This window comes from Mangifera indica, chromosome 11 (assembly GCF_011075055.1).
Source record: "Mangifera indica cultivar Alphonso chromosome 11, CATAS_Mindica_2.1, whole genome shotgun sequence".
NCBI lineage: Eukaryota > Viridiplantae > Streptophyta > Magnoliopsida > Sapindales > Anacardiaceae > Mangifera > Mangifera indica.
The window spans coordinates 9,938,893-9,955,489 of NC_058147.1; the positions used below are offsets into that span (position 1 = coordinate 9,938,893).

Sequence of the window (16,597 nt, forward strand, 5' to 3'; positions counted from 1 at the left end):
TTCTTAAAATTAAACTTTGAAAAATTACATTTTTCCCCTACTAGGTTTCCAATTTCCAGCAAATTTTGTTTGGCCTTTTCTCCCTCTAGCGACCTTTTCTCGCATTTTCTATTCTCTGGAGTCATCGTTATGAACACATCGTCTTTATCGATGACAAAGATGACGTCTTTATAAAAAACAAAACTCTAGAGAAGAGGGAGAGGGGAGAGAAGCTCATTGGAGGGAGAGAGCACTAGGAAAAATTCACTGAAAAATGAAAACCTAATAGAAAAAAATGTAATTTTTTAAAATTTAATCTTATAAAAAAATTATTAATTTTTTAAATCAAGATAAAGTTATATTATTTGTAATATATTATAAGTTAAATGATAATGATATCCTTAGAACTAGTTCATTTGATTAATTTTAACATTTTATAAATAAAAAATTTTAATATCACTTCAAGGGTCAACCAACTTGGTTGGGAATAAGGCTTTTGGCCTTAACATATATAAAAAAGGAAAGGAAAAGTGACATTAAAAACCAAAAAGAAAGAGAGCGAGAAATGTGACGCAGAAGTAGAGCTACCTACCAAATCCGAAAGCAGCTCCTCCGTCTTGCCAAAACCACCTCTATTTCTCACAAACTTTGGTCAATCCAAATTTTGATTGCATCGTCCATCTTTCCCTCTTTTTCCTTCTCTTTCTCCTCGTATATATATCTCTACTCTTCAATCTCAATTCTCCCACTTTTCAACCCAAATCTCTCCGTCTCTTCATCTTATCAACAAAAATTCTCCGTTATTATTTCCCTCGGTACAATTTCATCATGGGACGTTCTCCTTGCTGCGAAAAGGCTCACACCAACAAGGGCGCCTGGACCAAAGAGGAAGACCAGCGACTCATTGAATACATTCGTGTTCATGGCGAAGGCTGCTGGCGTTCTCTCCCTAAAGCCGCTGGTAACTAATTCTTTCCTTCCTTATTTCATCACAATTAACTTGCTAATTGTCTTCTTAATTAATGTCGTCTGATTTTTATTTCTATAAAGGGCTTCTTCGATGTGGGAAGAGTTGCAGATTGAGATGGATAAACTACCTTCGACCTGATCTCAAGCGAGGAAATTTCACTCCTGAAGAAGATGAACTCATTATCAAACTCCATAGCTTAATCGGAAACAAGTACGCCCGGCCACCCCTTCTTTTCCCTTTTCAATTTTTCTATAATCTCTGCTCTAATAAACCCAACAACTAAATCTTCTTCAATTACCTTTGTTTGAATAACCCAAATAGTAAATCTTCTTCTTTTTTTTTTCTATTTTTCTATAAACTCTGCTCGAACAAGCCAGTAAATTCTGAACTGGAAACATGTTCATTTGCAGGTGGTCATTGATTGCAGGAAGACTACCAGGAAGGACAGACAATGAAATAAAGAACTACTGGAACACTCACATCAAGAGGAAATTAATAAGCCGCGGACTCGACCCTCAAACTCACCGCCCTATCAATAAGAACTCAATCCATTTGGACTTCAAATCTCCGCCTCGCAATCTCGCTCTCCCCATCAGGAAAACAGAGTCCATCGAAGAAATCAACTGCACCAGCAGCGGCGTGACGACCGACGAAGAACAACAACAACAACAACATCAGCAGCGAAAACAGAAAGAAAATTATGGGCAAGAAGAGTGTAATCAGAAGATTAATTTGGAGCTCTCCATTGGTGTTGGTCCCACATATCAATCGGAGTTAAGTCGGCCATCTTCAAACTCCGCCGAGTCAAACCCAGTTAAAGTTCTTTACAATTACGAGTTTCTGGAGATGAAAGAGGGAATTTGTTTGTGCTGGCAATTGGGGCTTCAAAGAACCGATGAATTGTGTAGAAATTGTAATCTGAATTCTGGCGGACTGTCCACATATTACAGGCCTTAAGATTCTTACATTTTTTTTTTTTGGGTTTTAATTTAGTGATATATTGAGAAAAAACTTATAGCATGAATTAATTGTAAAAAGATTTTAGGTGAATTTGAAATTAATTATTGTTTGTTAATTATGTATATAAAAATTCAGTCACATGGCATTAGTTAAAATTTTAAAATACCACATGGGGGCTTTGGGTTCCACAGCTAACACCAAAATTCCTCCGGCGCCTATGGTTTTTTAAAAAGTCATCTCAATTACCCATTTACTATTTTTTTTCACCTCAGGAAAGAAGTCAAATCTCCACTCAAACTTTTAATTGAAATCCAGAGGAGCATTCAAATCTTTGATATATAATTTCTTTATTTTCAAGAGTAGAGTTTATAAAAAAAAAAGAAATCCCATGAAAACGTGCTTAATCTTATTGTTTTCTATTTTAAAATAGTTTTATTAATTAAATTTTTCGTAACCAATTAATAAAAAATTTTAAAATTTGTTAAAATGTTAAATAAAATAAATTATAATAACAATATTAATAATTTGTTAATGAATTTTTATGACCCATTATGTTGTGAAATAAATTAAATATAAAAAAATTAATAAAACACACACGAACCATTTTTTATTTTGGTCAACTCATTAACTTAAAAAACCTGCATCCTTGTATGATATTAGTCATATGGGTGGATAAACAACAATACTATTACCAAAAGTTTGAGTAGAGATGGTCAAATATATTCAAGTAAGATACTCTTTGTAAAATCCCAAACTCTTTCCTACTTTAAACTTGGTTAGTATCATCCATCTGACTCACTTTACGGAAAACACTAATTCATACATGATAGAGAAATACTATACATACTCATTTTCAGTATAAAATAAGTATACACTAATTCAAAATCTTTCATTCATATACTAATACACATAAATGTGTACTCAAAGTGGGTGTATATAATTTTTAACTACTAACTCAAAGTTGAACTACTAATCTCTCAATCACATAATATTTAGAAGAAATTTGTAGTTCAACTTAAGACGCAATAATTTGATTATCACATGAAAAAGAGACTTTAATATAATTATAAAAAAATTATTAAAGGTTCCGCAAGAATGGCATATCTCCATCAATTAATTTTAAGTGCTCCTTCGAATGAAGAAGAAGGTGTTATTATGGTGGGATTCTTTCCTAATTTAATCCAATTTTAGAAGAAGAAGAAGAAGAAAATTGTTGGAAATTTAGTAAGACAACTAATTAAGAATAATATTGTTCAAAAAAATTATAATTTAAAAAAGGGTGAAAAGGACTATAGGAATCTTTTTTATCGGGGGAAGCATGTGACATGTACGGGAGGTAGGTAACCCAATCTTCATCTTAATGTTATCACAAAATGGGACAACAGTTGTTTAGTTTTAAGTGGGACATGCTTGTGAGAAGAGGGGGTTCAACTTTTTGAAGTGTTTATGCGGAAAAAAACTTTTATATATATATATATATATATATGGTTCCAACTTTTATATCTATATGATGATCAAATTTAGGTTTGATGAAAGAGTCTCCGAATATAAAGTGATTGAATAAAACTATATATATATAATTTTAATTATATATAATTAGATATACAGATGATGTATTATTATATGATTAAATAATTTTAAATTAAAAATAGAGTAATAATCAATTATATGATGGTACATTATTTATATATCTAATTATATATTCAAAAGTTTATATACATAATATTATTCAAAGTAATTTTTTGTCCATTATATTCCATTTTGAAAATTTCAACTCAATTTCTTTCACTTTCTTTCTGACAAAAAAAGTCATAAACCAGCAACATCCAACTTATTAGTCATTCTCTCGTTGTCCTCCTTCATAATTGTTCTTCTTAGTTATGGTTCTTTCTTGGCTACATTGTACAAATTTTATAATTTCAACTTATGATAATACAATTATTTATGATTATATGGTTTTTTTAACACAATTGGGTTTTAGAGTTTAGGTTTTAATTCAACTACCGTTTTGGTGATTAAGTTGTGGATTTGGTTTGAATTAAAGATAGTAAGAACATATTTGAATGAGACTAAATTAATTTTTAGATGATTTGAGCAACATAGGTGAACAGTTGTTGGACTTTCACTTGGCGTAAATGTACGTGAATCACATTAAATCTTAGGAATGAAAATGACTTTCCTTATGTTAAGGGATGTAACTGTAAAAATTTTATGTCTTAAAGGTAGAGCTAGATTCGACTTGAGCTAGTTCGAGCTCAGTTCGGACGAACCCGAAACGAGCTGGCCCTAGCCTAGCTTGAGCTACTTGCATGATTTTTTAATTAAAAATTTTGATATAAAACGATGTCGTTTCGACTAATATGTATTAAAACGACGTCATTTTAATAACGAAAAAGGAGCTAACCCAAATTTAAGCAGAGTTTGAGCTTTACTTTCACGAGCTCATCGAGCTCGAGCTCAACTATATGTGAACCAAGCGGAATCCAACCCTATTTAAAAGGTTATAGGTAATTTTCTTAGCATATATAGGGAGGTAAGCATAAGAAATTTATGCTAAGAAGAGGTTATTTAATTTGACACCTTGTGAACTTTCGCACAAGTTACTTAAAATCTCGAGTATAGAATTGATCTGACATATAAGGAGATCAAGGTGAAAATATAAATATTTTTACATAAAAGAAGAGATGATGTAGGGTTTTGTGCATAAATCATTAGATAAAAAGTAATAGAAATTAAAATTTTTATATCAAAATTGGCACAAAACCAACCCTAACCCAAGATGAGGGGTGCAAATCAACGAGAAAATAAAATACAAAAGAGAAGGATACAAAGCATACCAACATTGTGGCTCCTTCACTTTACAATTTCTCTGATGAAATCCTCCATAATTCGATCCATGTATAGGATGGCCTCAACTCATCCATATAGAGGGAACTACAACACCACAATGCAACGAATAAGGCAAAAGGAACTAATGACATGTTAGCAGTTTCATTCATGCATAGAACATGTGTTCCATTATATGGTATATGCATTCCTTAATTTAACCAATAGGTCATTCTCTTTCATAGAATAATTCTCTTTTTCTTTCTCTCACGTTCTTCAATCCTAGTTCCACTATATCACTCCTAGATAACAAAATTAATCCTCTTTTGTTTATGACCTATAAGTTCCCTATCATGTTGATAATCACATATCAAAAGTGACATCTGGCAAAACATTATAACCACTTAAATGATAAAGAGTATGTGAAAGATAAAAACCTACTAATTGTATGGTTTCATGTCAAATTTGTGCCACTATGCATAGTTGTGAGTGGTGTTAATCAACCCATAAAGGATTTGGACATTTTATGCCCTATACACCCTTTTTAGTGATAAAAATCATCCCATTTTTCATATTCATGTCACTATTACATTTTAGATTAGGAGATTGACAGGTTCCTAGCCAATTATTTCTCCTAGTTATAGCAAAAACACAAATAATAAAGAGAATAAAAAAGATTTTATTAATAAAGGGGGTTTACAATAGATAAACTGATAATTTTATAAACAAAGACCTCTTATTCTAGACCATTCAAGGTGTCAGAGACCTCCTAATTAGTTGAGGCTGCCTACAGTCTAAGTTATGTAAAAGACAATATTTTCCTCTCTCTTTTACCTTACGGATGAGCCTTATTTGAATGAAAAGGTAAATTGTCAACTTCGAGAGTGTAACCTCATTTTTTATGAATTCAAAGCAAATTTATTGGAAGCCTAGGACTGAATGAAAAAATATGCAGACACTAATCATTGAAGGTGAGTGAATGGGTGTTTCTCAAAGTTGAACCTCATCACCTACACTCCTTAGCAAAGTGACTAGATGAAAGAATCAACCCTAAGTTTTGTGGTCCATATGATATACTTGAGTGTGTTGGGAAAGTTGCCTATATACTAGCCCTTTCCTAGTGATGCTAAAATTCACTTAGTGCTCCACACTAGAAAGCACGAAAACTCACAATAAGTTGCTTTTCCATATATTGAAAACTTTTCTATTTTTGAAACTCCTTGAAACTTGTACAAAATGTTTCAAGGGGGTTTCAAAATTTTTGAAAAATTGTGAAATGTATTTTTTTTTAAAAGAAAATTCGTGAAATCAATTAAACACACATATTTTATATTTTCAAACTCCAAATGTCTTTAAATCTCATACTGAATTCATGTATTTTTTACTCTTTGATGTGTTACCCATCTCTTCTCTAACATGTTATATAGATTGATATGTATTATTGCTTTCTTTTTAAATATTTATATGTGTTTATGCAAAAACAATTTACAATAAATTCTATGATTCTATTTTATAATATTTTCCCTCTTCATTTTTTTATTATTTATTTTTGTATTATATAAGTTTATGTATTTTTGTTATAAAAAATTTGGTATTTATAAAAAAAAAATCTTTATATTTTTTATACTTATAAGTTTTCTTATGTTTCTGTTTCCTATATTTTTTAGAAAATGTGTTTCCACGTTTCCATGTCTATTTCCATATTACTCTTCCAACTTAAAAATGTCATTGGAAGTCAACATAAAACTCAGCCTTTACCCTTTTGTCTCTCTAGTGACATGGAGTTGAAACTTCAATTAGCAACTGTAAAGGTTGTAAGAGATAGGGTAAGAGGGATAGTACAAGATCTTTTTCAATCGTAGGGGTTACCAAACTTTGAAAGTTCATGGGAGAATTCTACCACCATCAATGATCAATTTCCAAACTTTTAGCTTTAGGACAAGATCAAACTAGTCGAGAGAATATTGATAGATCTCTCAAGGTTTATTCTACAAAAAATAAAGAGGCATATCAATAGAAAAAAGTGGAGAAAGGAAAAATTGTTTAGGGATATTCTTTGAGCAATGTGGTAGCAAGCAACATGACAACACTAGGAAGGGAAAAGCTAGATAATTAGGCTGCACTTTTAGGGTAGGGAAAATAATGTATTAAAAAAGGGTGATCGGGGAGATTTTCTCTTGTGGCAACAACACCAAGTTGAAGCTTGGTTGGACTGGTAAATTAGTTATTGCAGCATTGCCACAAATTGTTCTTTGTTCCACAATATCAATAAAACAAAATTCATTCTCATAATCTCTTTGGTTAATGAGATATATTTTTGGAAGATTGGATTGTGTTTGGCTAGTTTTGCAGGTACATATCCAATGGAATAGCAAGAGGGATTCATTAAAGGCAAAATGGTCATTCTATTCATAAAAACAGTCATACTTCCAAATTAAATGATTGTTTGTAGTGGATTGAATAGTTGTTTCACATGGAACAACAATTCCATGTGGTCTTTTTTTGCATTATGAATTTCATAAGAAACGTGAAACACCTATTTTGAAGAGAGAATGCTCATTCCCTTCTCCAAAATCCCTTTTGAAATGATCTCATTTCAATTGTTGTTCAAAATTTGACTAACTTTGATTGGTAAGATGTCTGGAACACTTGTTCTGTTACCTCGAAATGATCATTTCTAATGTAACAATTGTTCCAATCAAAGGAACACCTATTGTTATGACCAAACAATTTGGACACCCATTCTAAGTAATGGAACATTTGTTCCCCAAACCAAACACAAAGGACATCAATATTGGCATTACTCTCACTTTGTTAATTTCGTTAAGATTCACTACCATCTTCAATATTAATCCTTACAAGAAATTGATATTGTTCCCCATGAACTAGATTGGCAGTTTGAACAATCATATGTATTGACCCGTTATATAGATTGTAATCACTTCAAAATCTTTTTGCTTTGAAACCAAGAACTAGTGATTTTATTCTTAAATTTAGAGCAACTAATACAAATAGATGAATAAAGTTGTTCATCTTTGAGAAAAGGTGATGTTATAAGTAACATCATCATCATCCTTGACATTATAAGACGTCTCATTAATTCAGTTTTTAGGTTTTATAGCTATGTGGATAGAATCATGTTTATGATCAATATAGAAATGGTAACTCAACAACTTAACCAACCTTTCGTAAGACATCTCATTATTTCAGTTTTTAGGTTTTATAGCTTCATGGATATAATCATGTTTATGATCAATACGGAAATGGTATCTCAACAACTTAACCAACCCATTGTATGCCATATTATGATTGATTTTAATTATTTTCTATTTTTCTCCAACATAGTTTACTATATTATTCTTTATCATTGTTCACTATCTTTCGTACCCAACCAAAGCAACCACATTTGTCATTTTTATGAATCTAGCAATAGTAGTTAACCCAAGATTTTGTGCTAATTGCAAATAATATGCCAAGTGGCAAATTAATAAACCCTCTTGATGTAAATTTCGTGCACTTACCCCTATATTCACCCCTCTTAATGTAAAATGTTTACACTCATTTCTTGCACACAAGTAATGTTGCCCATTTTTGTTATGATTAAGCAAATCACGTGCACAGTAACAATTAATCAACATGATAACAATACATATTCATTTTAGAAATGGATGTCTTAACTTTAAGATGTAATGTTTTTTATTGTTTGACTTCATGTTTTCAGCGTTAAGATACTATAAATGAGATATTGATATTGATAGAGACAAAACTTTATATTAGAGTTTTGTTGATACATATAGTTGGGAAAATGACTATTTCCACTCAAGTTTTAACTGAAATTCAAAATCACACTCACAGTAGTTGAAAAACCCAAATTCTCACCTATACTCTAACTTTTGTCAATTTTTTCTGTTAGAAATAAGAGTAAAATAGTTACTTTATTGTTTATATTTAAAAAATATATAAAATAGTAGTAGGTTACATAATTGTTGTACAAAACTTTTGCATGAGTAGGGGATTGGGATTCCAGCATAGAATTGCAATTGACAGAAATGCTTTACTGTTACTCTTGCTTTAATTCGAATACATCAATCAATATTTATTATTTTGATTGTTTAATTATAAAGTATTAACTAATATCATAAAATATTCTTTTGTTGTTCACACAAAATGCTATAAGAAAGATTTCTTTTTTTATTAGAATAGAAGTTTTACATCTATGGGATCTTTCGTTGTTAAACTTACACTTACCCTTTCAAGTACTCGTTATCCACACTAATGTAAAGTTTGAAATCCTTCTACTTATTTTAAAGGATTTCATGATATATTATATATGGCTTATCTACTTTTAATGGTCAAAATAAACCTTCTCATTCTAATATATAACTAATCAACTAACACTCGAACTCCTTTATAATGGTTTATTGAAAACCAGTAAGCGATTCTATTTCAAAAAATTTAATTCATGTTTTCAATCTATGACTATTAGGAAAACAATATTATATGTACATTTTTTTAACTTTAAAAAATTAATCACAATGAGAAGTTGAGACTGAGATTGAGAGAGAGAGAGAAAGAGAGAGCAATGGGGGACAAGCAAAAGCACTGAGACAGCATCCACAAAAATAAATATAAAGACAAACACAATGAGAATAGGAAGTGTTTGGCTTGGACAAATTTTTTTGCAACTAATTCCGTCACTTCTCATCAATCCACGGCCACTATTTTATCTAATCTTCCATTAAATTATAGTTTATATAATATAATGCTAAAATCCCAACGGAAAAGGTAGGTTTGGATTCTAGAAGGGTTGGGGTGGGCAAGACCCACGTTGGTCTTACCTAATTTGGCCTTTTCTAGCCAAATTATAGATTGAGACAACTCCTTTTGTAATCATTTATTTACTTTTAACCTAATCACATGAAAACCTAACTCAAGTTGTTCAAATCACTATTTCTCCAATTAACATATAAAGTTTTGCTTTCTATTTTGGATTTTGTGTCATCCATATTTATATTTCTATATTATAAGTGCCAAGTTCAAATTAATTACTTTTTAAAATATGGGTAAGACTCGTTCGATTCTTTTGACACTTCACAATTTTTGGAAATTATTATATAATTACGGGTTTTTTTTTAAGTTTTATAAAGGATTTTCAAAAAAAAAATTTAGAGCTTATTTGATTTTGCTTTTCTATTAATTAAAAGAGTTTGTTTGAAGTTATAACTACTTTTGAAATTCTAATTAAAGTATTGACAATAATTAATTCTAAACAATTGGAAGATAATTAGGATGACGGAATTTCAAGTTTAGACAATTTTTTTTAATTATATCACTAAAAAAAAGAATTTATTTTTTATATTATCATTAATTTAAAAATTATTTAATTATATAATGATATATCATATTATTTATATATATATATGAATTATATACCAAAAATTAATATATATAGTTTTATTAATAGTAGAATAGTGTATAGGCTCTCTATTGATGAAGCCCAAAGTTTATTTAATTCCTCTTTGATGGGCTTCATGGACAAAATCCATTTAAGTAGCCCATATTGTAAAGCCCCAACCAACATTTTAAATTTCAATTTGACGGCTTAAAAAGAAAGAACCCATAACAAATCATGATTTTTCATTTTTATTCTTGATGGAAAATTTTCAAATAATATTTCATCCTTTTTTAATTTAGTAGTATTTAACATATTTTAATAATTTTTTAAATATCATATATTTTAATTTTGTGTATTTTTAAATGTTGTACAATTTATATTTTGAATAGGTTAAAAATCAAGTTTAAAAAATTAAAAGATAAAAATTAGTATATCAGTGTATTAATTACTACTATTATTATTTTATATGTAATAATTAACATAATTTAATGATTATTTCGACCCTAAATCATTGAGAAAAAGGAAAGGGAAAATTTATTGGCACTTATCAAGGCCAATCTGCAGGATAACTTCCTTAATAAAAACAAAATAATTTATATTTAAAAAGATTGAATGGTTACACGTGCAACCAGGGATAGAATCTAGTGTGGCGGGAACCCAATCTATTTATATTTAAATAGTTTGATTTAACTGAAGAGCGGCGTATCGCATAGTGAGGATTACCCAATCAGAGAAGTAGTATAAGAAAGATAAAACGCGCAGCACGGTGAGTGATAGAGACGTGTTATACGGTATAATCACTCCTTTTAAGGGAGAACATTTAATAATAATATTGATAAATATCTTTCTTGCTAAATCCGTGGGACTGTCCACCAGCTTTCAAAAGGTTGGTGAATTACCGAATATACTCATGACTTTAAAAAGTGACACTTAAACCCCTGTTTTAAATATTAGTTTATAAAAGAAATAAATTAATTGTCGCAATCAATTAAATAACTTATCCAATTTTAATTAATAGAAAATTTAGATTCTTTTTTAATTGAAACAAATTTAATTTTTTTCATTTATCATTCAATAATTCCAAACTATAAACTATCTATATGAACAAACATCGAAGCTGACACCCTACCGAGAGGGTTATAATGCATTTTTTTAAATATGTGAATTATAAAGTCAATTTAAAATACATGGGGTTCAATTTCTTCCCCAAACTTCGGCAGGTAAAAATGTTTTAACCCTAGATTAGAGGTCGACAAAAATCGTAATAATTTATTGGAATAAAAAAAAACCCCTAAAATCATTCTGCTTTTAGCAGTGAGCAGTACATGAAAACCTTCTCCTTCATTTTTGAAACTTGCCTAAAAACATCAAAGGCTTACAGCTAGACACACCAACTCTCTTCAGCTTCCCGCTCAGCCCAACTGAAATGCCCTTATTGAGCTATGCAGAAGCTTCTGCGCCTAAACCCTTCAAGCGCCTTTCTCTGCACTAAGTCCACCCCTTACTCTTTCTCCAAACTAAATCGCAACCCACTTCCCAAAATGCCCCTAACGGCAGCCGCAACCAGCGGCGCCAAAGCTTTCGCCGTCGCCGTGTCGGCGGGTAAAAAACCCACTATCTCTTCTCGCTTTAACTTCCGTTGCTCGGTGGGAGACAAAACGCAGTCGACGAGGGCTTGGGTGGTCTTGAAGGAGGGACGGGCGTGGTACCACACGGTGGCCGCGGAGGGCGTGAAAGCCGAGAACGAGAAGAGTCAAGAGAAGGGCTTGAAGTTGAATAATAGAAGGCAAAAGAGTGGAAGTGGGTTAGACCCAGATTTGTTGACAATTCCAGGGGTAGGTCCAAGGAATTTAAGGAAGCTTGTTGACAATGGAATAGGGGGAGTTGCTGAACTCAAGCAGTTGTATAAGGATAAGGTATAAATCTTTTAAATATATTTTTTGTTTTTGTATATCTTAGTATTTTTAACTTTTCAGTGTCAGAAAACTCACATGTATTATTGTTCATGATGATGGAATTAAGAAATAAAATTTTAATTGTTTTAAATTTGCGTAATAGAAGGTAGCGCTTACTTAGCTTCTTCTTCTTTTTTTTTTTTTTTGTCTTGAAATGTGTAATATTTGTGTACTTAATTTTGTTGTTTATCTATAGTTTTACGTAATAATAATAAAAGATTTGTTTTCATGTTCTTATATCGTTTCAGACTATTATAGTAAACACATTTCGGATACGCTTAAAAATGATTGGTGTGATTGGAAGACGGGTATTGAGAGTTTTTATGGGGTGGAAATAGGTCTGTCCTGAATTGTGTCGATTTTTATTACCGTGTTTAACTTTGGTGCCCTTTGCAATACAAAATTAGTTTTATTTTGCTATGATGTTGAAACCCTGAGTTTGAGTAACTGACTAAGGCTTTTTTTTAGTTCAGTTCTGGAAGGCTAGTGGGAAGATGGTGGAGTATTTACAGAGTTCAGTGGGGATTATCCACAAAAATCATGCTGAGAGTATAACAACTTTCATTAAAGAGAGTGTGGATGAAGAGCTAAAGGATTCAAACTCAGATGATAAGCCCAATCCCCGAAAAAGAATCACTCTCTGTGTTGAAGGAAATATTAGTGTTGGGAAAACTACTTTCCTTCAGAGGATAGCAAATGAAACACTTGAGCTTCGTGACCTTGTTGAGATTGTTCCTGAGCCAATTGATAAGTGGCAGAATGTTGGACCTGATCACTTTAATATATTAGGTGCTTATTATGACGAGCCAGAAAGGTATGCTTATACCTTCCAGAATTATGTATTTGTTACAAGGGTTATGCAGGAGAGGGAGTCATCTGTTGGAATTAAGCCACTCAGGCTTATGGAGAGGAGTGTTTTCAGTGACAGGATGGTAAGAATTTGTTATTTTTTTGCTCACAATTGAAGAAATATAACAATGTTATGGTGTGACATCTTTTATTGTTGTTGTTGGCTTTTACTTTTATAACACAGCATCATAGACCTGAAATCATATTTCCTTAGTTTGTTTACTGTTTTAATCGGAAGAAAGATATGAACTAAGTTGCTGATTATTTATTTTCTCATGGCTACTTAATGTAGGTCTTTGTTCGTGCTGTTCATGAAGCAAAATATATGAATGAGATGGAAATAAGCATTTATGATTCATGGTTTGATCCTGTTGTATCAGTCTTGCCTGGTCTTGTCCCTGACGGCTTCATATATCTTAGGGCAACCCCTGATACTTGCCATAAGAGAATGATGCTGCGTAAGAGAGCAGAAGAGGGTGGAGTCTCCCTAGACTACCTGCATTCCTTGCATGAAAAGCATGAGAACTGGCTTTTCCCATTTGAAAGTGGCAATCATGGGGTTTTGTCTGTCAGTAAGCTCCCTCTGCACATGGACAACTCTTTGCATCCTGAGATAAGAGACCGTGTATTCTATTTAGAGGGTGCACATATGCATTCCAGTATTCAGAAGGTATTGCTTATGCATCTTTTATTTTGTGAAATTCGTATAACTTCTCTGAATGAATTTGGGCTTACTTTTCTATTGGTATGACCAGGTTCCTGCTTTAGTTCTCGACTGTGAACCCAACATTGATTTCAGTAGAGATATTGAAGCAAAGGAGAAGTAAGATAATTATGCCCTATTAAGTTTTTGATTCTTACCTGCATTAATAAAACAATATGTTTGGATCAATTTTCCTTACTGCTACTCACAAATCATTTTTTGTGGTGTGTCGCCCTACATTGTGTAACCATGAATATGTTTTGATGAATCATTGTTGTGGTTTGGACTATTTGTTGATGATACTGCCGAATTTGTTTCTTTTCTATTTGCTGCATAGCTGGGGGGATTTTTTTTAGTTTCTCGATAAAGCAGAATAATAAGCTTCCATTGTTTGTCATTCTATCAAGTAACAGTAGCATAGGTGTGTGCAATTTGTTGGTTGATTTGTGCGATTTACTACATTTTTTGAAAAAAAAATTTCTTATGTAGAATGTATTCATCAGTATTTGTTTGCAGAATCATGTTTATACCAATCATATGGTGCGTTTTTTTTTTTTGGGTTGCCATTGTTTCGAAATGGCTGTAGATTTTTCTGGCCATCTATTGGAAATTCCATTTATGGTTGTGCTTTAGAGTTGCATGTTTTTGTCTAGCTATAAAATGAGTTCTACTTTCTTTCTATTTCAATTTCAACTTTGGTCAAGATGTCTGCATTTCGGCCAAGCTTAAACAAGCACCTATTTTACCTTTTTATGTTCCCTTGAATCACATTCAATGAACCACTGCTGGTTGGTTGTGCTATAATTGAGCTAAACAGTTGAATATCTCTTGGGCTTTGCCTCCTACCTGTCTTATGAATAAACAATACTTATCCATTTATAGTCTTTGGGAACCATTCACGAGTTTTAGAAGGGCTTATCACTGATTTTTGGGTGTTTATGTCTCTATTTTTAAGTTTCACTAAGAATCATCGATACACTATACCTTTTGGCAAATGAATATATAGATAAAAGCATTTTTTCTTAGAAATCTGATGCCAGCAGATCTGTGACTACATGAGTGGAGTTTAAATCATTCTTAATTTTGAAATGTTTATTAATTGATATATTCTGAAGCATCTGTATACTTCGATTCCTAATCCCATATTTTTGTAAATTAAAGCATCATAATTTGCATATTGTGAAGGTATGCCCGCCAAGTTGCAGAATTTTTTGAATTTGTGAAGAAAAAGAAAGAAGATCAACCCACACAACCTGCTGAAGGTGGAGCAAAAGGTACCCAACCACAAGTCTTGCTTCCCAATACAGGTGGATTTTGGTTACCAGATGGCAAACATTTCCCAGAGTCAGCCCTCAGGTCTCTGGACTTCAGACGCGCCATGTCAATCATGTCTGGTCAGCAATGAAGTTGCTAGTAGCATGTTTCCCTCAACCTAGATTTGTTTAAAACGGTGTTTGTGAGATTGTCTGTAGGAGCTGTCTAATTCTCATGTGAATGTAAGAAAGTTAACCCTTAACCTTTAGAGATGTAGAAAAAACTTGTTGACTGGTGAATGCTGTGATGATGATCTGCTGATTTGTTGTGAAAGTTGTACTGTTATCATGTTCTATAAATTTCTGTTTTCTGACAGTGGTTTGAGATTGCAAGGGCTCTAACATTACTTTTTTCTTTGCCCTCATGGCTCATTCTTCTCTTAACATGTATTGATTTGTAAAATAAAATTTTATCTTTTTTATATTATCAAGTAATTACTTAAAATAAAAAGCAATTGAAAGTTTAAAATGATATAATATTAAGGAAATGTACTTTATTTTAGTATGCTACCAAATATCGTAAGCAGTTCATGATATCCAAGTATGAGAAGACTGATGAAGAAATTTAGCAAAGCAGAAATTGTCCAGACTGTTTCTTAGGAGTAATATTCAAGAATGTGAAATTTCAAAACATAATAGAATTTTTCTCCTTTAATCACTTATCTGCCTCGGCTACAAAGACATTTTCATTGGGTAATAAAGATGTTTCAGATGCCATTTGCAATGGTTCTACAATATTACCAGCCCTTCCTTCAAGGCAAGTATCACCATCTAAAGTACCGTCCAAACAATAATCCAGCTTAGCAGCTTAGGCAAGAAATTTAATATCACCCCTTTTCTTAGTACAGAAACAATATGAGATTATTATCCAGGTGGAAGGTTTTGAACATAAATCGTTTTATTTTTTTTTATGCTTTCTATTAATATGAATTAACATACTGTGCTTCCTTCTCGATGAATAATCTGAGATTGTCTACTGGTTTCCTTTTACCTGAATTCAGTAACCAGCTATAGTATATAATCTTACCAAAAACATAATGAGGAAGCAATATCTCATCAGTTACAACTCCTTCATTTAATTGATTTCTGTTCAAATTAGGATTTTCAAATTTTCTCAAATCTATCAACTACTGTACCTTACTGGGCTTAAAAATTGGGACTGGATATTTGGAGAGAACACTTTTTATGCATATTGGCTGGGAAGTTGGTTGTTCTACAACAGTGTTAGCTTCCATACCAAGTTCATCATAGTATTTGTCAAGAGTCTTCAAATGGAAAGAATCTTCCCTAAGATGATTCAGCAGCAGTGTGCTGCTACCACTTGTAATTTTAGAATGAGGTAATTCTTGAATGTGAAGAGCAGGAAGAGATACAATTACGACCTTTCGCAGAGCATCAACAGATACAAAACCTGAACCAAAAACATATATTGTTTTTTGCTCCAGAATTGAGGCATGTTATGCTTCTTCTTGGTGTTTAAACTGGATCCTTCAGAGTTATCCAAAATAAACGAATCTGCCACGGGAACTTCAATATAGACTTGTCAAAAACATATATTGTTGGATTGTGAGTATTCTGAACAACCATTACAAATTATCTGGATGAAGAAGGCAATAAACGGGAGACTCTGTTGATGAATTCATATCG

The 16,597-nt window shown here is 31.9% G+C and overlaps 2 protein-coding genes across 2 annotated transcripts; both read left to right on the forward strand.

Annotated features, from left to right (window-relative positions):
- Nucleotides 1-540: 540 nt before the first annotated feature.
- On the forward strand, nt 541-2,024 carry LOC123229979 (transcription factor MYB8-like). Its single transcript, XM_044656050.1, has 3 exons — nt 541-940; nt 1,030-1,159; nt 1,360-2,024. The coding sequence occupies exons 1-3, from the start codon at nt 808-810 to the stop codon at nt 1,904-1,906; spliced, it is 810 nt and encodes a 269-aa protein (XP_044511985.1). The 5' UTR covers nt 541-807; the 3' UTR covers nt 1,907-2,024.
- Nucleotides 2,025-11,435: 9,411 nt separating this feature from the next.
- LOC123230169 lies at nt 11,436-15,266 on the forward strand. The gene is made up of 5 exons (XM_044656316.1): nt 11,436-12,046; nt 12,559-13,017; nt 13,227-13,604; nt 13,690-13,757; nt 14,823-15,266. Exons 1-5 carry the CDS (start codon nt 11,573-11,575, stop codon nt 15,040-15,042), a joined length of 1,599 nt encoding a protein of 532 aa, XP_044512251.1. The 5' UTR covers nt 11,436-11,572; the 3' UTR covers nt 15,043-15,266.
- Nucleotides 15,267-16,597: the final 1,331 nt, after the last annotated feature.